The sequence below is a fragment of the Ranitomeya imitator genome, chromosome 3 (assembly GCF_032444005.1).
Source record: "Ranitomeya imitator isolate aRanImi1 chromosome 3, aRanImi1.pri, whole genome shotgun sequence".
NCBI lineage: Eukaryota > Metazoa > Chordata > Amphibia > Anura > Dendrobatidae > Ranitomeya > Ranitomeya imitator.
The window spans coordinates 798,267,090-798,292,676 of record NC_091284.1 but is presented as its reverse complement, the minus strand read 5'-3'; the positions used below and the strand labels follow the sequence as shown (position 1 = coordinate 798,292,676).

Below are 25,587 nucleotides of genomic sequence, written 5' to 3'. Positions count from 1 at the left end.
CTATGTGCTGCATGATGCAGATCTGGCTGCCTATTCATCAAATGTGCAGAAAGACAACCTACATTATGCTGAAAACTCATATGAGATGTGGTCCAGGAGCCCCGACGTACGTTTCACCCTTGCTTCATCAGGGGTATTACATTTCACTCCCTGATTAAGCAAGGGTTAACTTTTGCATCTTCTATGCATCATAGTACAGAAAAAGCTGCAGAATTCTGTCCACATCCAAATCCACCAGAAATCTTCTCTGATAGCTGCGTCACCAGCGGCTGCATGGTTGTGAGTTATCATCTAAGCTCAATTCTGATGAAATCATAGTTGATCTACTTTGATTTGATTACTATGAGCTTAGAGAATTGCTGTTTTGTACATTCAAACAAAAAGATTCACAGAAATCTGGTCCAGTACATTGGTACTCCATGGCAGCTGGATCAGTGCAATGTGGACTTGCGTACTTCCTCTGCCAAAATCGTGGGCAACTGAGGAGTATAGATGGGTGTAACAACTCTGCTGGCATCACGTCATGGCCTCACATCTCTCACACTATCTTACCCACTGCTCCAGGTCATGATGTGGTTTCTGTTTCATGCCAGCTCCATGTTCTGTGTCTCTGCTCTCTGCATGCCTCATGGCTATGTGTATAGGGGTCGGCGCCTGAACTCTCTGGTTCTTATAGGAATCAGGTGCATCTGTCTAATCAGTTCCTGACCAATTATCAAGAGGCCTCCTGTATATAGTGCAGCTCCACCCTGTGGTCTGGGCCTGTGCAATGTGTTAGCTCAGTTAGTGTTTAGCTGCTGAGTTTGCCTGGCCTTGCTCTGAGTTACTCCTTCTCTGGAGGCTTTTCTCTGTGCTATTGCCTTGATCTTGTTGTCCGCCCTCCAGGAGGCAGAATATCCTGGTCCCTGTGTCTTTGTCCCTGTGTCTTGTTCCATTGCCTTGTCTGTACTTAGTCTTATCTCGGTCTTCTTGTCTGTGGCTTCCTTCTCTGCTGTGTCTTTCCTTGTGTTCTCAGTCTGCTTACACTCCGCACTCTTGCGGCTCTGCCTGCTCTGTATCTTGGTGGCTTTGCTGCTGCTCCGCACTCCTGCGGTTCTACTCTGCTCCGCTCTCGTTGCTGCAGAAACCTCTTGCTGCAGTTCCTCTCTGCAATCCTTGCGGTTCCACTCTGCTTAGCTTCTGCAGTATCTCTTGCTGCAGCTTCTCTCCACATTCTTTGTGGCTCTGTTCAGCTTTTGTTGCTACGCTATCTCTTGCTGCTTTTCCACTCCTATCTGCAGTCTTGCACTCCTCTCCTGTGTGAACAGGTCCCTACCTGTTTCTTCATACCTCATTCCTTTCTGCTTGTTTCCTTTCCTGCACCTCCTGTGTGAACAGGTCCCTACCTGTTCCTTCATATTTCATATCTGTTCCTGCACCTCCAGTGTGAACAGGTCCCTACCTGTTCCTCCAAAATACATATCTGTACATGCACCTCCAGTGTGAACAGGTCCCTACCTGTTCCTCCAAAATACATATCTGTACCTGCACCTCCAGTGTGAACAGGTCCCTACCTGTTCCACCAAACTACATATCTGTTCCTGCACCTCCAGTGTGAACAGGTCCCTACCTGTTCCTCCAAACTACATATCTGTACCTGCACCTCCAGTGTGAACAGGCCCCTAACTGTTCCTTCATATACCACATCAACCAATCCTGTGTTCCTGCCAGTCCTGCCGTTCCTGCCCTGCCTTCCAGTCCTGTGTTCTCTGCAGTGCCTCCCAATCCTGTGTTCCTGCCGTTCCTGCCCTGCCTTCCAGTCCTGTGTTCCTGCTGTCCTAGCCAGTCCTGTGTTCTCTGCCGTGTCTCTGCCAGCCTACTCGTCTGAGTTCCAGCCGTGCTCTTCTGCCAGTCCTGCCTAATGCCCGCACCAATCCTGGTGTTCCTGTCTCCCAAGTGGGATCAGCAGCCACAGCCAGACACCACCCTGGAGTAGCACCTGGCAGCTGCCTGCTGCACAAGCCTGACCTCACCATCAGAGGCTCCAGTGAAAACCCAGGCAGCTGTCATAGTCACGCCCCTTCCAGGGTAGTCTGGTTTGTGGCACAGTGGGGCCACAAACTCCCCGAGCTCACGCCCACCAGTCAGGGCGTGAGCGTGACCGTCCCCAGTCAGGGCGTGAGCGTGACAGTTTGCACAGGCCATGGCCTCCGCTGTATCCCATGTCCTACCGCTCTCAGAGCATGATGAACTTTCTCTCTACCAGTATGAGCAAGCTGAAGAATTTGTTCCGCCCTGTGTCATTCCAATTAAGGAGACCTCTGGCCCAATCATAATTTCAAACGCTCTCTACAATCAACTTCGGGCCTATGAGGAAGAGCACAACCCAGCAGACCCACCTAGGTTCTATGGGAATCCAGAGGAATGCCAAAGCTTCCTGGAACAGTGCTTGCGCTACATCCTGCAAAATGCAGCTTGTTTTCCCTCTGACCTGATTAAGGTGGGCTACATCATGTCCTACCTAGCAGGAGATGCTTTATTATGGATTTGTCCCCTCTGGGATGCAGGGGATCCTATCGTCATGAGTCTTGGGGCCTTCCTGGTGGCCTTCCGTAAAGTCTTTGACATGCCTCGTCCTGCTGCTCCTGTGAAGTCTTCCCCATCTAGATCCGAGAGGCGCTCCAGACGGGCGAAACCCGTGAAGAAACCTCCACGTCAAGCCATGACCGTCTGTGATCCTCCAGTTCCTCTACCCGGCAGCTGTCATAGTCACGCCCCTTCCAGGGTAGTCTGGTTTGTGGCACAGTGGGGCCACAAACCCCCCGAGCTCACGCCCACCAGTCAGGGCGTGAGCGTGGCAATGGGAGATCTGATTTTCAGGACTGTCGGGTCCAGTTCAGGCCAGTATTCTGTGAGCACCAGACATGAGACCTGTGAACTGCCGTTTGTTTCCCGACATTCCTGGCTCTTTCTTTAATTAGCCAGGCTTACGTGATGTCATCTGTTTGTCATGCTGCAACAATGATGTCGCGCCAAGTCAAAACCAGGGATGAAGTGATTTCCAGATCACACGTCCAGCCACCACAGAATAGTAACCTGGGTCCGAGTCCTGCACATCGATTCTCCCATCGCTAGTGAGTAGGATTCACCAAATATCATGACATCATGACATCGCAGAGCCTAATAATGACAAGAAGCACTTAGAATGCCGGCATTCCAATGCCAAATTAAGTAGTCCACACTGTCCTGGTCTGTTTACCATTAACTATGGACATAGGCTCTAAACTAGGGTGTTGCAAATCTTTTTGCTCAACTCTATTGCTTGGAATGGAAGCACTTTTAGATTAAGATACAGGCTAACCAACTTCTATGACTTAGTTACTTCTACTTGAAATTTTCTGAAAAGGACACAACAAAACTCTTACATATTAAGAGATTTCATTTAGATGGATAGTCCTCTCATAATTACCCTATATACTGGAGTATAAGCCGACCCGAGTATAAGCCGACCCCCTAATTTTGCCACAAAAAACTGGGAAAACTTAATGACTCAAGTATAAGCCTAGGGTGGGAAATGCAGCAGCTACCGGTAAATGTCAAAAATAAAAATAGATACCAATAAAAGTAAAATTAATTGAGACATCAGTAGGTTAAGTGTTTTTGAATATCCATATTGAATTAGGAGCCCCATATAATGCTCCATACAGTTCATGATGGCCCCATAAGATGTTCCATACAAAATATGCCCCATATAATGCTGCACAAATGTTAATAATGGCCCCATAAGATGCTCCATAGACACATTTGCCCAATATAGTGCTGTACAAATCTTGATTATGGCCCCATAAGATGATCTATAGAGAGATTTGCCCCATATAATACTGCACAAATGTTGATTATGGCCCCATAAGATGCTCCATAAAGATATTTGCCCCATATGCTGTTGTTGCGATTAAAAAAAAAAATTACATACTCACCTCTCGTCGCTCAGGCCCCTGGCACTTGCAATACTCACCAGTCCTCGTTCCGGCACCGCTGTCTTCTGCGCCCCTGACCTGAGCCTCACTGCAGAGGACGCGGAAGACAGAGTGGCGCCCGGAGTGAGGAAAGGTGAATATCGCGCAGTGCTCCCCCTCCCCATTATACTCACCTGCTCCTAGTGAAGTCCCTGCATCTCCGGTCTCTGGGCACTGACAGCTTCTACCAGCGTTGAGCGGTCACCGTTACCGCTCATTACAGTAATGAATATGCGGCTCCACCCCTATGGGAGTGGAGTCACGTCCATATTCATTACTGTAATGCTTACCAATCGGTGGTAGTGTCTTGCAATTATAGCAGCATAGCAGATTGCACAAGGTCTAGGAGCCAAATTAGAATATATTGCACAAGTGAAAAGAAAAGTTACAATTTAAAATACATATATACAGAACCTAGAGCACTGAAAGAACCCGAGACATTTCGCTACACACTTCCCTGATAAAACGAATAGCGACCAAAGCCTACAGCCTCTTCTCGTCTGGCCATACGTGGTTTGTTCACATTTTGTTGCTGGACAAGCAAACTTTTGGAGCAGTTTAATTCTTTTCCCCAATATGTATGCTAATGCCCTGTGTCCCGATATGTCGACCAATTGGGTCTATAAATAACCGTATATATGCAGCATTCATGTCTTATAGCTAACAGGCAGGGGATGTGCAGACGTAGGTAAAAACCTCATCTACTTTTTCATTTTGCTCTTGCTATAGAATACAATTTACATTGCGTATAACTCCCGGCTCCTAAACCTAAAACCATTATATGGAGCATAAAATCTTTGAATATCAGCACTGTGATCAGCCAGTCAAGCTGTCCAATTTCCACCTTGTTCAAACACTCCTCTGCTGTCTTGCCTGGGAAAAGTGTTTGCCAATTCATTTTTTCTCCTCTTATCAGCACAGTCCATATACCATGCTCATGTTTTTTAATATAAAACACAAGGAAAATCCCACAGCTGTCAGAGGGCTTGTTAACTTAAATGCCGTCCAAATCTCTCTTCTCATCCCAGGCATGCACTTTCCTTTCCTAGAAGAAATAGATTTTTTTTCTAACCAAAGATCCCACTACTGTCAGTCATTTCATTTTACCCCGGTTTCAATAAACTATAAATGAAAATTGTTGCGTTCCTTGAGGCAGATCTCTATTCTAGGAGAAGAGGGTGATTATTCTAAAAGCTCTATGTATATCTGAGTTAGAAAAGGGATAGATAGATAGATAGATAGATAGATAGATAGATAGATAGATAGATAATCTCACAATGGACAATTCATTTTTGCCCTTTTATCTCTTCTTCTTCCAAGAGTAATAATTTTATTTTGCATTGGCAATATTTTAATTATTTTTTTTTTCAATCGGTGCAAGTTGTAGGATGTATTGATACCATTCATATTACAATCTAATGTACTGAAAACAGGGGAAACGTGCTGGGGTATAGTGGAAAAATTGCAGTTCCGCCAATGTTTTGGGATTTTATTTTTACAGTGCTGATTGTGCGGTAAAATGAGCTGGCAGTATGATACTTTAGGTAGCTACAAATACAGCAATACTTACATTTAATTTTTTTATATTTTAGTGGTGTAAGCAATTAATAAATATGTAAAAATAAAATCATTTTAAATTTGACTATTGGGTTACTAATGGGGGCCTCTGACAGGCAGCTCTCCATTTCTAACCCCTGGGCTTGATGTCAGCAAACATAAAACAGCTGTCATCAACCCCACAAATATTACCCCACTTGCCACCGTACAAGGGCACATGGGAAGAGCTGAGGTTAAGCGCCATATTTAACACATCTTATGGATGTGCCATTTCTGGGACAGCTGAGGGATGATGTTTTTAGTCTGGGAAGGGGCCAATATCCATGGCCCCTTCCCAGGCTATTAATATCAGCCCACAGCTGTCTGTTTAGCCTTTGCTGGTTAGTAATCATAGGGGGGCATTTTTTGGGGGTACCCCTTTTAGTAACCAGTAAAGGCTAAGCAAACATATGTGTGCTGTAATTAATAGCTTGGGAACCTTTATGGCTATTGGCCCCTTTCCAGAATATTAACACCAGCCCCCAGCTGTCGGCTTTCTCTCAGCTGGTTATCAGAATGATGAGGTACCCCACGCCATTTCTTTTTTTGCTAATTATTTATTTTATATGAGATAGACAAAGATGGCGGCTGCTGACTACAACTGTCATCAGACTTGCCTGGTCTCGTTGATTGTAGTGAGACCATGTGACAATTATGACAGTAGGATTCAGCACCCAGCGCAAACTATACTGCTTTTTCCCAGGCGCCAGTACGTGACACACTGATGACACATGGATGTGATCTGTGTGTCATCAGTGTGCACGTGTGTGGGGCGTTTTGTGGGCTGTGCTGCTGGTGAAATCCAGAAATTTCAGTGTGCTTTGGCCATGGACACGGTGTCATGTGCGCAGGCCCATTGATTTAAATGGGTCTAAGTGTAAGTGTCTACGGTATATGTGAAATCATGTACTGGGGACACTAACCATGTGAAGGAGACCTAACACAGTACTTTCAGCTGAACAATAGTCAGGCTTTCTGTTGAAATCTCTGACAAAACTGTATTCCAAAGGGGACCCCATCAGAACTTCATGGAACTAGTGAGGAGCGAGTGTACTCGCTGCTCGGGTTTTCACGAGCACGCTTGGGTGACCTCCGAGTATTTATGACTACTCGGAGATTTCATTTTCATTGCGGCAGCTGAATGATTTACAGCTACTAGCCAGGCTGAGTACATGTGGGGGTTGCCTGGTTGCTAGGGAATCCCCACATGTAATCAAGCAGGCTAGTAGCTGTAAATCATTCAGCTGCCACAATTAAAACTAAATCTCCGAGCAGTCATAAATACTCAGAGGTCACTCCAGTGTGCTCGGGAAAACCCGAGCAACGAGTACACTCGCTCATCACTACATGGAACCAATCTCATGTATAAAGGCGATGGAGTCACTGGATTTTTCTGGCAGTAGTTGTCTTTTGAAGACATGCACAAAAAAAGGCAAACCATCTTAACTGACATCTTGCTTTGCATTATCATTATCAATCAAGGTTCTTGAGAGTGATTACAGGATCTCACTGTGTACTGAGCGGTCATTGTAACTCGGTGCATGCAGCTGCAGGGAGAATAAAAGCTCAAGTTCTCCCTGTTGCCGTTCTTCCAGGAAATTGGTCTAACATGATTATAAAGCTTTTTACTTGCAGATTACCTCTTTATCCCAGGTAAATAACTTTTTTTTAGCTGACAGAGAGGTAGAGAGATGCTTTACATCAGCCACGGTGAGCACAATAAACTGGGGAGAGGAGAGTGTTATGACCATGCTCTGTGATCTGTGCAGAGATCATTGTGCAGGGAGGGACAGGAGTAATAACAAGCACGTAGCAGCAATATTTAAACATAGGAGCATTTTTTTAACCCCTTTACCCCCAAGGGTGGTTTGCACGTTAATGACCAGGCCAATTTTTACAATTCTGACCACTGTCCCTTTATGAGGTTATAACTCCGAAACGCTTCAACGGATCCTGGTGATTCTGACATTGTTTTCTCGTGACATATTGTACTTCATGATAGTGGTAAAATTTCTTTGATAGTACCTGCGTTTATTTGTGAAAAAAACGGAAATTTGGCGAAAATTTTGAAAATTTCGCAATTTTCAAACTTTGAATTTTTATGCAATTAAATCACAGAGATATGTCACACAAAATACTTAATAAGTAACATTTCCCACATGTCTCCTTTACATCAGCATAATTTTGGAACCAATTTTTTTTTTTGTTAGGGAGTTATAAGGGTTAAAAGTTGACCAGCAATTTCTCATTTTTACAACACCATTTTTTTTTAGGGACCACGTCTCATTTGAAGTCATTTTGAGGGGTCTATATGATAGAAAATGCCCAAGTGTGACACCATTCTAAAAACTGCACCCCTCAAGGTGCTCAAAACCACATTCAAGAAGTTTATTAACCCTTCAGGTGTTTAATAGGAATTTTTGGAATGTTTAAATAAAAATGAACATTTAACTTTTTTACACAAAAAATTTACTTCAGCTCCAATTTGTTTTATTTTACCAAGGGTAACAGGAGAAATTGGACCCAAAAAGTTGTTGTCCAATTTGTCCTGAGTACGCTGATACCCCATATGTGGCAGTAAACCACTGTTTGGGCGCATGGGAGAGCTCGGAAGGGAAGGAGCGCTATTTGACTTTTCAATGCAAAATTGACAGGAATTGAGATGGGACGCCATGTTGCGTTTGGAGAGCCACTGATGTGCCTAAACATTGAAACCCCCCACAAGTGACACTATTTTGGAAAGTAGACCCCCTAAGGAACTTATCTGGATGTGTGGTGAGCACTTTGACCCACCAAGTGCTTCACAGAAGTTTATAATGCAGAACCGTAAAAATAAAAAATCATATTTTTTCACAAAAATTATATTTTTGCCCCCAATTTTTTATTTTTCCAAGGGTAAGAGAAGAAATTGGACCTCAAAAGTTGTTGTCCAATTTGTCCTGAGTACGCTGATACCCCATATGTGGCAGTAAACCACTGTTTGGGCGCATGGGAGAGCTCGGAAGGGAAGGAGCGCAGTTTGACTTTTCAATGCAAAATTGACAGAAATTGAGATGGGACGCCATGTTGCGTTTGGAGAGCCACTGATGAGCCTAAACATTGAAACCCCCCACAAGTGACACCATTTTGGAAAGTAGACCCCCTAAGGAACTTATCTGGATGTGTGGTGAGCACTTTGACCCACCAAGGGCTTCACAGAAGTTTATAATGCAGAGCCATAAAAATAAAACAAAATTTTTTTCCCACAAAAATTATTTTTTAGCCCCCAGTTTTGTATTTTCCCTAGGGTAACAGGAGAAATTGGACACCAAAAGTTGTTGTCCAATTTGTCCTGAGTACGCTGATTACCCATATGTGGGGGGGAACCACCGTTTGGGCGCATGGGAGGGTTCGGAAGGGAAGGAGCGCCATTTGGAATGCAGACTTAGATGGAATGGTCTGCAGGCGTCACATTGCGTTTGCAGAGCCCCTAATGTACCTAAACAGTAGAAACCCCCCACAAGTGACACCATTTTGGAAAGTAGACCCCCTAAGGAACTCATCTTGATGTGTTGTGAGAGCTTTGAACCCCCAAGTATTTCACTACAGTTTATAACGCAGAGCCATGCAAATAAAAAATATTTTTTTTTCCACAAAAATTATATTTTAGCCCCCAGTTTTGTATTTTTCCAAGGTTAGCAGGAGAAATTGGACCCTAAATGTTGTTGTCCAATTTGTCCTGAGTACGCTGATACCCGATATGTGGGGGGGAACCACCGTTTGGGCGCATGGGAGGGCTCGGAAGGGAAGGAGCATCATTTGGAATGCAGACTTAGATGGATTGGTCTGCAGGCGTCACATTGCGTTTGCAGAGCCCCTAATGTACCTAAACAGTAGAAACCCCCCACAAGTGACCCCATATTGGAAACTAGACCCCTCAATGAACTTATCTAGATGTGTTGTGAGAACTTTGAACCCCCAAGTGTTTCACTACAGTTTATAACGCAGAGCCGTGAAAATAAAAAATCTTTTTGTTTTCCCACAAAAATTATTTTTTAGCCCCCAGTTTTGTATTTTCCCAAGGGTAACAGGAGAAATTGGTCCACAAAAGTTGTTGTCCAATTTGTCCTGAGTACGCTGATACCCCATATGTTGGGGTAAACCCCTGTTTGGGCACACAGGAGAGCTCGGAAGGGAAGGAGCACTGTTTTACTTTTTCAACGCAGAATTGGCTGGAATTGAGATTGGACGCCATGTCGTGTTTGGAGAGCCCCTGATGTGCCGAAACAGTGGAAACCCCCCAATTATAACTGAAACCCTAATCTAAACACACCCCTAACCCTAATTCCAACGGTAACCCTAACCACACCTCTAACCCTGACACACCACTAACCCTAATCCCAACCCTATTCCCAACTGTAAATGTAATCTAAACCCTAACCCTAACTTTAGCCCCAACCCTAACTGTAGCCCCAACCCTAACCCTAACCCTAGCCCTAACACTAGCCCTAACCCTAGCCCTAACCCTAACCCTAACCCTAGCCGTAACCCTAGCCCTAACCCTAGCCCTAACCCTAACCCTAACCCTAGCCCTAACCCTAGCCCTAACCCTAGCCCTAACCCTAGCCCTAGCCCTAACCCTAGCCCTAACCCTAGCCCTAACCCTAGCCCTAGCCCTAACCCTAGCCCTAACCCTAGCCCTAACCCTAACCCTAGCCCTAGCCCTAGCCCTAGCCCTAACCCTAGCCCTAACCCTAGCCCTAACCCTAACCCTAACCCTAATCCTAGCCCTAATGGGAAAATGGAAATAAATACATTTTTTTTTATTTTTCCCTAACTAAGGGGGTGATGAAGGGGGGTTTGATTTACTTTTATAGCGAGTTTTTTAGCGGATTTTTATGATTGGCAGCCGTCACACACTGAAAGACCCTTTTTATTGCAAAAAATATTTTTTGTAATACCACATTTTGAGAGCTATAATTTTTCCATATTTTGGTCCACAGAGTCATGTGAGGTCTTGTTTTTTGCGGGACGAGTTGACGTTTTTATTGAAAACATTTTCGGGCACGTGACATTTTTTTATCGCTTTTTATTCCGATTTTTGTGAGGAAGAATGACCAAAAGCCAGCTATTCATGAATTTCTATTGGGGGAGGCGTTTATACCGTTCCGCGTTTGGTAAAATTGATAAATCAGTTTTATTCTTCGGGTCAGTACGATTACAGCGATACCTCATTTATATCATTTTTTTATGGTTTGGTGCTTTTATACGATAAAAACTATTTTACAGAAAAAATAATTATTTTTGCATCGCTTTATTCTCAGGACTATAACTTTTTTATTTTTTTGCTGATGATGCTGTATGGCGGCTCTTTTTTTGCGGGACAATATGACGCTTTCAGCGGTACCATGGTTATTTATATCTGTCCTTTTGATCGCGTGTTATTCCACTTTTTGTTCGGCGGTATGATAATAAAGCGTTGTTTTTTGCCTCGGTTTTTTTTTTTTTTTTCTTACGGTGTTTACTGAAGGGGTTAACTAGTGGGACAGTTTTATAGGTCGGGTCGTTACGGACGCGGCGATACTAAATATGTGTACTTTTATTGGTTTTTTTTTTTATTTAGATGAAGAAATGTATTTATGGGAATAATATTTTTTTTTTTTTTTCATTATTTTGGAATATTTTGTTTTTTATTTTTTTTACACATTTGGAAAATTTTTTTTTTACTTTTTTACTTTGTCCCAGGGGGGGACATCACAGATCAGTGATCTGACAGTTTGCACAGCACTCTGTCAGATCACTGATCTGACATGCAGCGCTGCAGCCTTCACAGTGCCTGCTCTAAGCAGGCTCTGTGAAGCCACCTCCCTCCCTGCAGGACCCGGATCCGCGGCCATCTTGGATCCGGGGCTCGAGCAGGGAGGGAGGTGAGGAGACCCTCGCAGCAACGCGATCACATCGCGTTGCTGCGGGGGGCTCAGGGAAGCCCGCAGGGAGCCCCCTCCCTGCGCGGTGCTTCCCTGCACCGCCGGCACATCGCGATCATCTTTGATCGCGGTGTGCCAGGGGTTAATGTGCCGGGGGCGGTCCGTGACCGCTCCTGGCACATAGTGCCGGATGTCAGCTGCGATAAGCAGCTGACACCCGGCCGCGATCGGCGGCGCTCCCCCCGTGAGCGCTGCCGATCGCTATGACGTACTATCCCGTCCAGGGTCAGATAAGCCCAGGGCACCTCGACGGGATAGTACGTCTAAGGTCACAGAGGGGTTAATTATGATTTTTTATTACCTTTTACAATTTAAAAAAAATAGATTCTGATTCTATTATATCTATAAAATCATTGCTCGTGATTTAATACATCATCACCTGCATATAAATATAGTTTCTGTAAGAAATCATTTTACATATAATTTCTAATCATTATCCCAAAGTAACACGCGATTGACGTCATAATAATTATGTAATCCAATAATTGTAATCTTCTTATAGTGAAACATCTGCTTAACATCAATTATTTTAAGAATGTCATTTTCGATTAAAAAGCAAAACGGATTTCTAGTTAATTTGCTGCACGTTCAACAAAACTGCGTCAAAACAGCTCTTATCAAATTAAAAATAAAGTGTGATAATTAGAAGATTCCACTCATTTGATTCCTAATAAAACAGATGATTTATACTCAGGAATTAAATAGAAGACATGCTTACAACCCTGCATTTATTAATTAATTTATTATTTTTATTTTTAGTACTATTTAATTCTGTTTGGAAATTGCTGCCTTTGATACAAGTTGTGAAAACTAATATTTTAATTAGGCATAATGGATTTCATTTCGGAGATATTTACCATACAAGTCTTACTTTACGACATATGCGAAATACCTTCTTCTTCGTCTTATTTATGCAATTAGATTAACATCTTTTAAGCTAACATCAAATCGGGCATGGCCTCATTTGTTTAAAGGATTAATCTCTTAATCTTCTTAAATTTTAAAGCCAGGAATTTTGATTAAACAGATATTGTGCTTTTGAATGGATATTGCCTCACCACTGGGTCATTTAGCATAATAAGATATATTTATCAAACCTGGGTAAATAATTGTTCTGGACTGATGAGTCAAAAAGTCACGTATTTGAAAATTTCTAGACTTAATTCATTATTAGACAAAACCTATGATAGAAACAAAATGAACATGTACCCTGCTTTAAGTAACTATTAATAGTACATAGAAATAGGGTACTTTCGCAAATGCTGTTTTTGATAAAATAAGCTTAAACATCATCCCACCGCGACAAGGTGTACTCCAATCGGGACAGTCCTATCAATATGGCTCCCCTTCTTTTGAGCTTGTGCTCCAGCTCATTTCTTTGGCCAAGAAGAAGCCCAATATGCGAAACGTGCGTTGGGGCAATGTCCTGAATGCTCACTTAGCACCTTCCTATGGAAGTTTTCTATGGAGTGAGTTTTCCATACTTTCTCTCTCCTTTAGCCTGTCATATTGCCTTATTCATTGAGTGCATATTTGGTTCTCTTTTATGATAACTATGCTCTGTTATTTTGCGCTGCAACATTTTCTATAGCACATGTTGTTTATTACTATATTTTTCTGTGCATGAGCAGCAGTTCTATATTTTGTTATATCAGACTATTTCTGTAAACACCATGTGACTTATCGTGATTCTGTGCAATAAGCGTGCATTTTTTATATTGCATTTTGGATGGTGACATTTGAATTAGTTTTGTGTCCTTACCATATACTTTCTGAACATTTTTCTACTTTTTAAATATGAACCAATAAAATTTATATTTTTATGCCAGCATGATCATTACTCCAGTACTATTTTTTTTCTTGTGTCTCAAAGTTCCATCTTTTTGTAGGTCTCATTTCTTAAGTTTTGTTTCAGTCCATTATTATAATAATGATGCTAATAAAACACTATTTTTTATTATCATCATTATTATTATTATTATTTTATTTCTTACTGTAACATATAGGTGAGTCAGACTATTTTGAAAGGAATGTACTTCTTGGTTCCTAGCATTTGGTTTGGCCATTGAAAATAAAGCCTCCCATACATATAGACCATCCGGCCAGCCGCTATCTCGCCTATCTCACCCATACACAGGATTGTGAGATCTGCTGAGCATTTCTGTGTTCTCTGTTGTGAATTCTGTTGTCGGGCTCCCTCCTGTGGTCATGAATGGTACTTCGGCTGGTTCTGTCCATGGACTTTCTCTGGTGGCTGTAGGTGTTTCTGAGTTTCCTTCCACAGGTGACGAGGTTAATTCGTTAGCTGGCTGCTCTATTTAACTCCACTTAGATCTTTGCTCCATGCCACCTGTCAATGTTCCAGTATTGGTCTAGTTCACTCCTGGATCGTTCTTGTGACCTGTCTTCCCAGCAGAAGCTAAGTGACTGCTTGTTTTTCTCTGGTTTGCTATTTTTCTGTCCAGCTTGCTATTTTGATTGTTGTCTTGCTTGCTGGAAGCTCTGGGACGCAGAGGGAGCGCCTCCGCACCGTGAGTCGGTGCGGAGGGTCTTTTTGCGCTCTCTGCATGGTCTTTTTGTAGGTTTTTGTGCTGACCGCAAAGCTACCTTTCCTATCCTTGGTCTGTTCAGTAAGTCGGGCCTCACTTTGCTTAATCTATTTCATCTCTGTGTTTGTATTTTCATCTTTACTCACAGTCATTATATGTGGGGGGCTGCCTTTTCCTTTGGGGAATTTCTCTGAGGCTAGGTAGGCTTTATTTTTCTATCTTTAGGGCTAGCTAGTTCCTTAGGCTGTGCCGAGGAGCAATCCACGGCTATTTCTAGTGTGGTTGATAGGATTAGGGATTGCGGTCAGCAGAGTTCCCACGTCCCAGAGCTCGTCCTATATTATCAGTAACTATCAGGTCATTCCGTGTGCTCTTAACCACCAGGTCCATTATTGTCCTGACCACCAGGTCATAACAGTTCTCTATTAGAGCCGCTGCCAGACATCTGTTGGAGAACAAAAGGATTGTTAGTCCAAAATAAGACATCATCATCATCATGTGTATCCAGACCTCTTTTAGGGGTGCATTAAAAGAGGTCTGGATACACATGATTTGAGCATTATACTGCCTCTGTACAAATCCCTAGTTAGACCGCATATGGAGTACTGTGTCCAGTTTTGGGCACCGGTGCTCAGGAAGGATATAATGGAACTAGAGAGAGTACAAAGGAGGGCAACAAAATTAATAAAGGGGATGGGAGAACTACAATACCCAGATAGATTAGCGAAATTAGGATTATTTAGTCTAGAAAAAAGACGACTGAGGGGCGATCTAATAACCATGTATAAGTATATAAGGGGACAATACAAATATCTCGCTGAGGATCTGTTTATACCAAGGAAGGTGACGGGCACAAGGGGGCATTCTTTGCGTCTGGAGGAGAGAAGGTTTTTCCACCAACATAGAAGAGGATTCTTTACTGTTAGGGCAGTGAGAATCTGGAATTGCTTGCCTGAGGAGGTGATGATGGCGAACTCAGTTGAGGGGTTCAAGAGAGGCCTGGATGTCTTCCTGGAGCAGAACAATATTGTATCATACAATTATTAGGTTCTGTAGAAGGACGTAGATCTGGGGATTTATTATGATGGAATATAGGCTGAACTGGATGGACAAATGTCTTTTTTCGGCCTTACTAACTATGTTACTATGTTACTATGTTACATGCTGGATCGTCATCTCCCTCAATATTATCTGTTGGGAGAGATGCTGCCCCCATAATATTAGACTGTGAGCTGTACCATTGATTATTGGAGGACACATTAAGCTATCAATGCTTTGTGCTTTGTTCTGAGTCTACAATGCTATCACTGTATTTACACATAGAGTTAACAGGACATTTGAACAAGCATACAGCTGCAGACAGTGAGAGCAGTGATTAGGAGAACTGTTGTGAGAGCTGGCTAGGGATTTTGCAAGATTTAGAACAGCAGCTTTTCAGGAGCTGAGAGGAAGGTTAATAGCTAGATGTTGTGTAGAAATCAATGGATTGGTGACAGTTGACTGGGATGTTAGGAATAAACCTTTTTCATGGATTGCAGCTACTGTGCACTCTTGGCCAACGTCTGGGCAGCCGGTAGTTTTAAAGCTCCATGGAAACCAGCTGTACGCTATGCAAGATAAAAGCTTTCATTGCATAAGAATGATATCAGATAGGAAAAGCAAGTCAATTGCAAGTTCAGGCTATAAAGTATGAAGGACTGCAAATAGAATTCCTTTAAACACAATATATAGATATGTTTTTTTTGCTTAAAGGGAGTCTGTCACCAGATTGTTCTATAATAATTTTATTCCATTTTTATTGTGCCATTTGTAGGTGCTGAAGGTCATGCCTGAGGTCGCATACAGTAAGAAAAAGACTAAAACCAAGACTATGTCTATAGTAGACATCCAGCTGGAGCACCACGAGAAATGTGAATGCATCTGCAGTTCTCGACCACCTCGATAAGAACAAAGGAAGAAAAGGAGAAATCGTTTTCATGGACTTTTGTTGAATTTTGATTAATTTCCTTATTGGCATCAGGATTTTAATAATTACCATCTAAATATGTGTTATGCTCAGGATGCAGTGTTGCTTATGGGAATCATTATTTTCCAGAACCTTCTAAAAGCAGAAATAGATTCTTAGTCAATGTAAAAGGATCATTAAACGCTGAAGAACTGCTAGTAAGAAACACAGTAATACAACTCTTTTTGGAGCACATTATTGCTAAATATGTTTAGTGTTAGACTGAGGTTCCTTTGGTCCACCAAAAGAGATGATCCCGAGGGTGCTTTTTTTTCTTATACAGAACATGTGACATCCACTTTTATTTACATTATGTTCATTGGTATCATTATACAGGACAGATCTATAATATCTAGATGGTTATTTGTGAGTCATCTATAAGACGAGGACTCTGATGGAAAGTGTATTTTGGCTTCATCAGCTGAAAATTGAGTTGCCTTCAGCTGGATGTTGGGATTGTCTTCTAGGTTCTATGTTTTCTCAGAGCCCGTACCTTATACTCAGGTGGGCCATTCCAACAATATATATGTTGAAAGTCTATGATCACATGACAAAAGCAAAGTTCTTCAAAAATTACCCAACATTAACGTCATAGAGAAAAAATTTCTACAAAAAAAGCAAGATCATGAAAATATTCAACCAAAGAAATTGAAAACATTTTAAAAAAGTTCTTCAGAAAAAGTACTCAGAGTTAACGTCAGAGTAAAAGTGGGTAAATTCAAAGTAAACAAGCTCTCAGACCTAGCTGAGAGAGTCCAGACTAGTCATCACCAACCTGTGATTCTTCAGTAGTTGCCTAAGGCTATCAGGGAACGGTAAAGGTTGCCACAGTAAGGGAGATGGACATTGGGGACAAGGATAGTATAAAAAAAGCCCCTTGGGACAATCTAAGCAATTTACCATTTTTTTCAGACCTGACATGTGGACTTCAAAAAACTCCCTGGACTAAACGAAAAAAAATCTAATATTCGTTTTTTTTAAATTAGTAACCCAGTTGTTTAACAAAATTTAGAAATGATTAATTTTAGTTTCAACAATTTCCCAATCGTTATTTAAGGAGCAATGTAAACTATACAGTATTAAAAGGTACTAATGCACTTCTACACAATTAAAACCAAATGCAGCATAGCCCATAAATAACACAAATGATTAGTATAAATCTAATATTCTGTAGTTTATTACCAAAAATAATGCCGTACACTGGGATTAGTTAATTACTTGACTTGGAGTTTGGGATTGTCTTCTGGGTCCTTTATTTTCAGACCCTGTGCCTTATACTTAGGCGGGCCATTCCAACAATATAAATATATATATAAATACATATGTTCAATGTAGTAAGGGTCTATAATGACATGACAAAAAAAAACAATAAACAAAGTTCTCCAAAAATAACCCAACGTTAACATCATAGAGTAAAAATGTCTACGAAAAAAGCAGGATCGTGAAAATATGCGACCAAAGAAATTGAAAATACAAGTGTGATGAGCATAGACAGGAGAGCTAACACATCAAAAAGGCATGAAATAAACAAAGCATAACTTCACAATCCAGTATTTTTGAAAAACATAAGTGTAAGCTGGTCATTTTTTGGCTCATGAAAGGGATTCTCCAATGTCAGAATTTTCTGTTATGTCATGAGGACATACAGTGCCTTGCGAAAGTATTTGGGCCCCCTGGAACTTTTCAACCTTTTCCCACATATCATGCTTCAAACATAAAGATACCAAATGTACATTTTTGGTGAAGAATCAATAACAAGTGGAACACAATTGTGAAGTTGAACGAAATTTATTGGTTATTTTAAATTTTTGTGGAAATTCAAAACTGAAAAGTGGGGCGTGCAATATTATTCGGCCCCTTTACTTTCAGTGCAGCAAACTCACTCCAGAAGTTCATTGTAGATCTCTGAATGATCCAATGTTGTCCTAAATGCCTAATGATGATAAATATAATCCACCTGTGTGTAATCAAGTCTCAGTATAAATGCACCTGCTCTGTGATAGTCTCAGGGTTCAGTTTGAAGCACAAAGAGCATCATGAAGACCAAAGAACACAACAGGCAGGTCCGTGATACTGTGCAGAAGTTTAAAGCTGGATTTGAATACAAAATGATTTCCAAAACTTTAAACATCCCAAGGAGCACTGTGCAAGCGATCATATTGAAATGGAAGGAGTATCATACCACTGCACATCTACCAAGACCTGGCCGTCCCTCTAAACTTTCATCTCAAACAAGAGGAAGACTGATCAGAGATTCAGCCAAGAGGCCCATGATCACTCTGGATGAACTGCAGAGATCTACGGCTGAGGTGGGACAGTCTGTCCATAGGACAACAATCTGTCGTACACTGCCCAAATCTGGCCTTTATGGAAGAGTGGCAAGAAGAAAACCATTTCTCAAAGATATCCATAAAAAGTGTTGTTTAAAGTTTGCAACAATCCACCTGAGAGACACACCAAACATGTGAAAGAAGGTGCTCTAGTCAGATGAAACCAAAATCGAACTTTTTGGCAACAATGTCAAGCGATATGTTTGGCGTAAAGGCAACACAGCTCATCACCCTGAACACACCATCCCCACTTTCAAACATGGTGGTGGCAGCATTATGGTTTGGGCCTGCTTTTCTTCAGCAGGGACAGGGAAGATGGTTAAAATTGATAGGAAGATGGATGGAGCCAAATACAGGACCATTCTTGAAGAAAACCGTTGGAGTCTACAAAAGACCTGAGACTGGGATGGAGATTAGTCTTCCAACAAGACAATGATCCCAAACATAAAGCAAAATCTACAATGGAATAGTTCACAAATAAACACAACCAGGTGTTAGAATGGCCAAGTCAAAGTCCAAACTTCAATCCAATTGAGAATCTGTGGAAAGAGCTGAAAACTGCTGTTCACAAACGATCTCCATCAAACCTCATTGAGCTCGAGCTGTTTGCCAAGGAAGAATTAGCAAGAATTTCAGTCTCTCAATGTACTAAACTGATAGAGACATACCCCAACGACTTGCAGCTGTAAGTGCAGCAACAGGTGACGCAACAAAGTATTAAGTTAAAGGGGCCAAATAATATTGCATGTCCCACTTTTCAGTTTTTGAATTTCCCCCAAAATTTAAAATAACCAATAAATTTAATTCAACTTCAAAATTGTGCTCCAATTGTTGTTGATTCTTCTCAAAAAATTTACATTTGGTATCTTTATGTTTGAAGCATGATATGTGGGAAAATGTTGAGAAGTTCCAGGGGGCCGAATACTTTCGCAAGGCACTCTATCGATGGCAACCAGAGTAGGTCCAGGAGCCCAAGCCAATGTGCAGATCAAGAAAGAGAATAAGAACCAGGAATGTACAGTACATTTGTATGTGGTAGGAGTGCGTGACAAGGAGTGGTGGTTGTGGTGGGAGTGGGTGACCAGGAGTGGGTGGTTATGGTAAGAGTGGGTGACCAGGGGTGGGTGGTTGTGGTAGGAGTGGGTGACAATCCAGTGTATATGGGGGAAATGCTACTTCCTTCTGACTCCAAATGATGGGAAAAAAGAAAGATCTGGCATGTTAGGTTTTAGAATGCCCAATCTTTTTTGTTCTTAGGGAAGATAAACTTACTCTCCACCTATTAAGAACACATATTCGATTAACCAAACATGCATATGTATGTTTGTGGTCAGCCAAATAAGCGCTCCTATGGTCACATCTATTATGAAGCCACTATGGCAATCAACTGATTTCTGATAGACCATTTCCTCTACCTTTCATCCATCAGCTGGTGTTGTAACATGAAGCAAATAATATTATTGTTGAGTCTTTCAGCAATCTATGTTCTTACTCATGAGTCATGACCTTCTGTCATCAGCACTCATTCTCAAAACAAAGGGCCATAGTTGTTTTACGAGTAACTGGACAAGACTTATGATAGAACTCCATGGTAACAAGCGACAGTCTAAAATATCACGTTCTAGAATTCAAGTGATGGACAGTCTATTGATATATCTATATGAACTCTTCGTTGGAGACTTTGGGTTGATTTTATTTTGCATTCTTTGACGTAGCTGTATATTTATTCAATACCTTTACGCTTCTTTGGTTTCAGAGATCCTACAATTAGCGATTATCAAAATAACTAGGAAATTCAGATCACAAGTTATGTAAACATTTTCTTGCCTCAAATTTTGATCATGGATTTCACATTTGCACTGTCGGAGCCTGTAAACACTAAACCTTTGAGGCCTTACCAGTCCTACCTACTAGAAAAATCATCTTTAAATATGATTAATGTAGATAGCAGAATACAGATTATGCTAAACCTAAAATCAATGTAAGCAAAAAAATATACGCTTGACATGTGGAACAGCAACACAACTTTCACAACATTAGGATTGGACCTACTGTCCAACGAAAGCTTGAACCCTACGAATAAGGTAGAGCATCAGTGGTAAAGAACGTCAAAGAATATCCTCAATCCTGACACATTTTCTGTATTTTCCAGGTTATATCAACCTTGTTGGCATTTCATAATTGGTTTTCACATATATTTATCGTTAATTATTATCATTAATTCCGTAGTTCAGGTTAAAATCTAGATGTGTCCTGTGCAATGTATGGGGTATTGTTGATTTTTTTTGTTTACTTTTTTGTTATTTTAATTTTTACATTCATTACTTTGTATTATTTTGCAACATTACAAGTTATTTATGAAAAGCAAGATATGTTCAGAAGCTCAAAAACAACTTTCATGAAAAATCTTTCATACTTTTATGCAACGTACGTGGGAAAGGGGAGCAAGATCAATAATAATCAATATTCTTCTAAATTCAAACCTCTGGATTCACAATTGGTACCTTGAGACATATATTGCCCCAGATCTGCCATAATTGGACCATTGATTAATGTTAATATCAAGTCTATGGATGGATGATGTAATCCAGGACACATTGTTTAAGGATTAGCACATTTCCAGGATGTTACTTGGAGTAGTGCAGTCATCTACGGGAATTTATCATCCAAAAAATATATATATTACTTAAATCAGGGTTCAAATATAAAAATATTTTTTTACATAACATCCATTTGTAGATACACTTACAGTTTTTCATAGCCCACTTGCCCCTTTAATCTGCAGCTTAGGAAAGAATGAGCAGAGTCATCTCCGTATCATTTCTAAGCAAGTTAAAGAGGACTTAACAGAATCCTCTGGGGCGTGTCTTTAGACTGTTCTGCATTATTGCCTTTATGGGACATCGCCCTTGATTAAGGCAATAAAAATTAGCATTAAAGTAAAAGATCCATATCTCTGGAACTGTATAACATATTCAAGAAAAATCATAATATGGAATATTCAGGGGAGCAGCGGAAATAAAATAAAAGCTTAAGCTAGACACTTTTGACCAATGACAGTTGTATTGTACTGCTGGAGGCCAAGAAAAGGCAAGAATAAGGATCAGTTAAGACTTGTTCATCCCCTTTGCAACCTTCTGGTCTCTAGTGGATCAGTTGTGCAACATCACTTTCAAAAGACTGTACTAATCTACTGACACTAAACTGTTAATTAAAGGGGTTTTCCATCACTTACATATTTTTCTAGACACTAATGATTTTAAATTAATTATTAGAGACATAATAATCATCAGCTTCCCGGCTGATCAAGCAAGTGCTCCTGAAGTGTCGTCTGTTCCATTTGGAAGTTATATATTCCATTGTGGCTAGAAGAGTGCATCATCACAGAAACATCCAATGATGTGCTCCTTTATTTATCTGACCGCTGCAGCTAATCACAGACTAAAGCAGTACTGGTAACTTCCGATCAGAGTAGACATCGCTTTCCGGCCCTGCACAGACCTTAGAAGCAGCATAGATCCGTAAAGGGTGAGATTTATGTTAAAATCATTCGTGCCTAGAAAAAAATGTATTCATGAGTTAGACATTTCCTTAAAATCCATTCATTGCAGTTGCCATAAAGAAAACTCACTTTGCACTATTATAGACAATCCACGAACCAAGTTTGTGCTTCCAATTTGGCAGTCCCCCAAGGAGCGTTTATTCAACCTAAATCTAAATACATCATACATTCCTATACAGACAATCTACAAACCAAGTTTGTGCCTCCAATTTGGCCGTCCCCCAAGGAACATTCATTTGACCTAAATCTAAATACATACGTTCCTATACAGACAATCTACAAACCAAGTTTGTGCCTCCAATTTGGCCGTCCCCCAAGGAGCATTCAATTGACCTAAATCTAAATACATACGTTCCTATACAGACAATCTGCAAACCAAGTTTGTGCTTCCAATTTGGCCGTCCCCCAAGGAGCATTCAATTGACCTAAATCTAAATACATACGTTCCTATACAGACAATCTACAAACCAAGTTTGTGCCTCCAATTTGGCCGTCCCCCAAGGAGCATTCAATTGACCTAAATCTAAATACATTCGTTCCTATACAGACAATCTACAAACCAAGTTTGTGCCTCCAATTTGGCCGTCCCCCAAGGAGCATTCAATTGACCTAAATCTAAAAACATACGTTCCTATACAGACAATCTACAAACCAAGTTTGTGCCTCCAATTTGCCCGTCCCCCAAGGAGTGTTTATTCAACCTAAATCTAAATACATACGTTCCAATACAGACAATCTACAAACCAAGTTTGTGCCTCCAATTTGCCCGTCCCCCAAGGAGTGTTTATTCAACCTAAATCTAAATACATACGTTCCAATACAGACAATCTACAAACCAAGTTTGTGCCTCCAATTTGGCCGTCCCCCAAGGAGCATTCAATTGACCTAAATCTAAATACATACGTTCCTATACAGACAATCTACAAACCAAGTTTGTGCCTCCAATTTGCCTGTCCCCCAAGGAGTATTTATTCAACCTAAATCTAAATACATACGTTCCTATACAGATAATCTACAAACCAAGTTTGTGCCTCCAATTTGCCTGTCCCCCAAGGAGTGTTTATTCAACCTAAATCTAAATACATACGTTCCTATACAGACAATCTGCAAACCAAGTTTGTGCCTCCAATTTGGCCGTCCCCCAAGGAGCATTCAATTGACCTAAATCTAAATACATACGTTCCCTTACAGGCAATCTACAAACCAAGTTTGTGCCTCCAATTTGGCCGTCCCCCAAGGAGCATTCAATTGACCTAAATCTAAATACATACGTTCCTATACAGGCAATCTACAAACCAAGTTTGTGCCTCCAATTTGGCCGTCCCCCAAGGAGCATTCAATTGACCTAAATCTAAATACATACGTTTCTATACAGACAATCTACAAACCAAGTTTGTGCCTCCAATTTGGCCGTCCCCCAAGGAGCGTTCAATTGACCTAAATCTAAATACATACGTTCCTATACAGACAATCTACAAACCAAGTTTGTGCCTCCAGTTTGGCCGTCCCCCAAGGAGCGCCTAAATCTAAATACATTGTGCATTTCCTATAAAAAAATATTTAAAATGCCTAGCCAACATAAAGAGGTGCAGGAACAATGATCAAGACAAGAATTCACGATAATATATACCGATCTGTTGGAGTATGTGATCTTGCAGATGGAATGTGTGTATGGTTGGATTTTTCCTTTAAAATAAAAAGATGAAAACTCTTTAGAATTTCAACATTTGCTACATTTTCCATCTAGGTCTTGTCAATTCCAAATTACTACATTGCACCATATCTGTTCCTTTCTCTTGGTGACCATTCCAAGTGTTGGAGAATTTCAAGAGTCTGACAAGTGGGAAGTCAAAAAATAAAAGTAAAAAAATGCTCGCAAAGTAGAAATGGAAAAAAATAAATCTGAAAATATTTTAGAAAAATAATAAAACAATTGTATAAGAGTTGTGGGCATTATAAGAACGTCGGATGAGCTGCAGGCGTGCCTTGTATTTTCAATATAGCAATTAATTCAGTTGATGTAAAAAAAAGCAATAAATTGTCGTGCCTACATATTTTGTAGTTCATAAACGAGCTTATCGGGTATATTTTTATTATAAACTGTAGCGATTTAGGTGTAGCAAATAACTTTGCAACGGCAAACAAATTGATGCCTCGCTGTTTTCGTTTTGCCTGTTTTTTTTTTTTTAATTATATAATTCAACATCTCAATTAAAAAAAAATAACCTTATGATTAAGAACAAGCAACTTTTTATGGTTATTACAGCAATTTTTTTTTTTTTTTTTACAGTATGTTTACCGTGCCGAAACGTGTATAAATTAAAGTAATCCGGCTTTAAGTTAATTAGTGCCGCTGTATACTGCTTCGTAGGATGAGCTTTATTTATATTGGAAAAATATTGTGAAATTGAAATATTTTTTTAAAGTAAAAATAGAATCTGTAAAATTACAGGTGAAACACACACAAGCGATAGATTTGCTAAAGGAGAATTTGCGCCCAGATGATATGACACAAGGTCGATTAAAAAGAAAAAGTTCAGCTTGTTTTAAGGTGGGTTATGACAATTTTACTTTAGTTCTTACTTCTTCAATCATGATGTATTTTACGTGCTAACGCATACACATTACATTCCGTTTTCGTTTTCTGTATTTGTTATTGTTTGGGTGTATTTCCTAAAATTAAACTAGAAAATAAAATCAACAAAATGTTTAATTTTGTATTTTTTTTACATTTGGTTATGTAGGGAATAGTAAATACTAAAAAAGAAGAAATGTCCAGCTTCACCGAATCCGTAAAAAAGAATTTTTTTTATTCAAAAAATTCTGAAAAATTATAATCAACTTCCAGCCCAAAAGGAGCAGGTCTGTCACCAGATTTTACAATGAAAACTGAACCCATATACGGTATATGTTTTAGACCTGGTGGAGAGGGTGTACTTACTTTGAAAAAAATCCATGTCATAATGGCTGCATAACCTGAAAGGGAATCTGTCACCATATTTGACCTATCTAAACTATTAATAAGGGCACACAGGTTATACTGTGGGTTGCCAAGGAGAGTGATGCCTGTAGGCCTCATATCAGATGTCTTGTTGTTGAGAAATCATCTTTTATCACTTTATTACATAAATTTCCTCTTCCAGGCTATGGGAGGATGTTGCCTGGAAGATAACCCCGCCTCCACATATCTGCTATTAGACATACAGACAGGACTTTTTCAGCATTCTGTAACATGTGTACCCATATTAATGGATACCATAGGTCTAATGTGGTGACAGGTTCCCTTTAATATCAAAATGAACATTTTATGAGTCCAGGTGTAAAGTGGGAGAGCTCACGAGTTCATTGTATTCAGTCTTTGCTCACCCAGCCTGACTGACAGTTGCAGCTTGTGTTGAGCAGTGTGAGATCTCAGCAGGGAGGAGGAACACTGAGGAGCTGTCATTCAGGCTAGGTGGGCGGAGATTCAGATGCAGAAAGGAGGGGAGATAGTCACAAGCTGTCAATCCGGAGGCTGATTGGACTATTTAGAAGGATTATAGGGCTACATTTTACACCTGCTTATTTATGATTTTCATTAAAGA

The 25,587-nt window shown here is 40.6% G+C and overlaps 1 protein-coding gene across 1 annotated transcript in view; it reads left to right on the top strand.

The window, feature by feature from the left end:
* The window catches only part of PDGFD (platelet derived growth factor D), a 302,085-nt gene extending 284,617 nt beyond the window's left edge, over positions 1 to 17,468 (top strand). The window contains exon 7 of the mRNA XM_069759213.1: positions 15,920 to 17,468. Coding sequence (XP_069615314.1) covers positions 15,920 to 16,051 — 132 coding nt within the window. The 3' untranslated portion in view covers positions 16,052 to 17,468. The remainder of the gene's footprint in view (positions 1 to 15,919) is intronic.
* Positions 17,469 to 25,587: the final 8,119 nt, after the last annotated feature.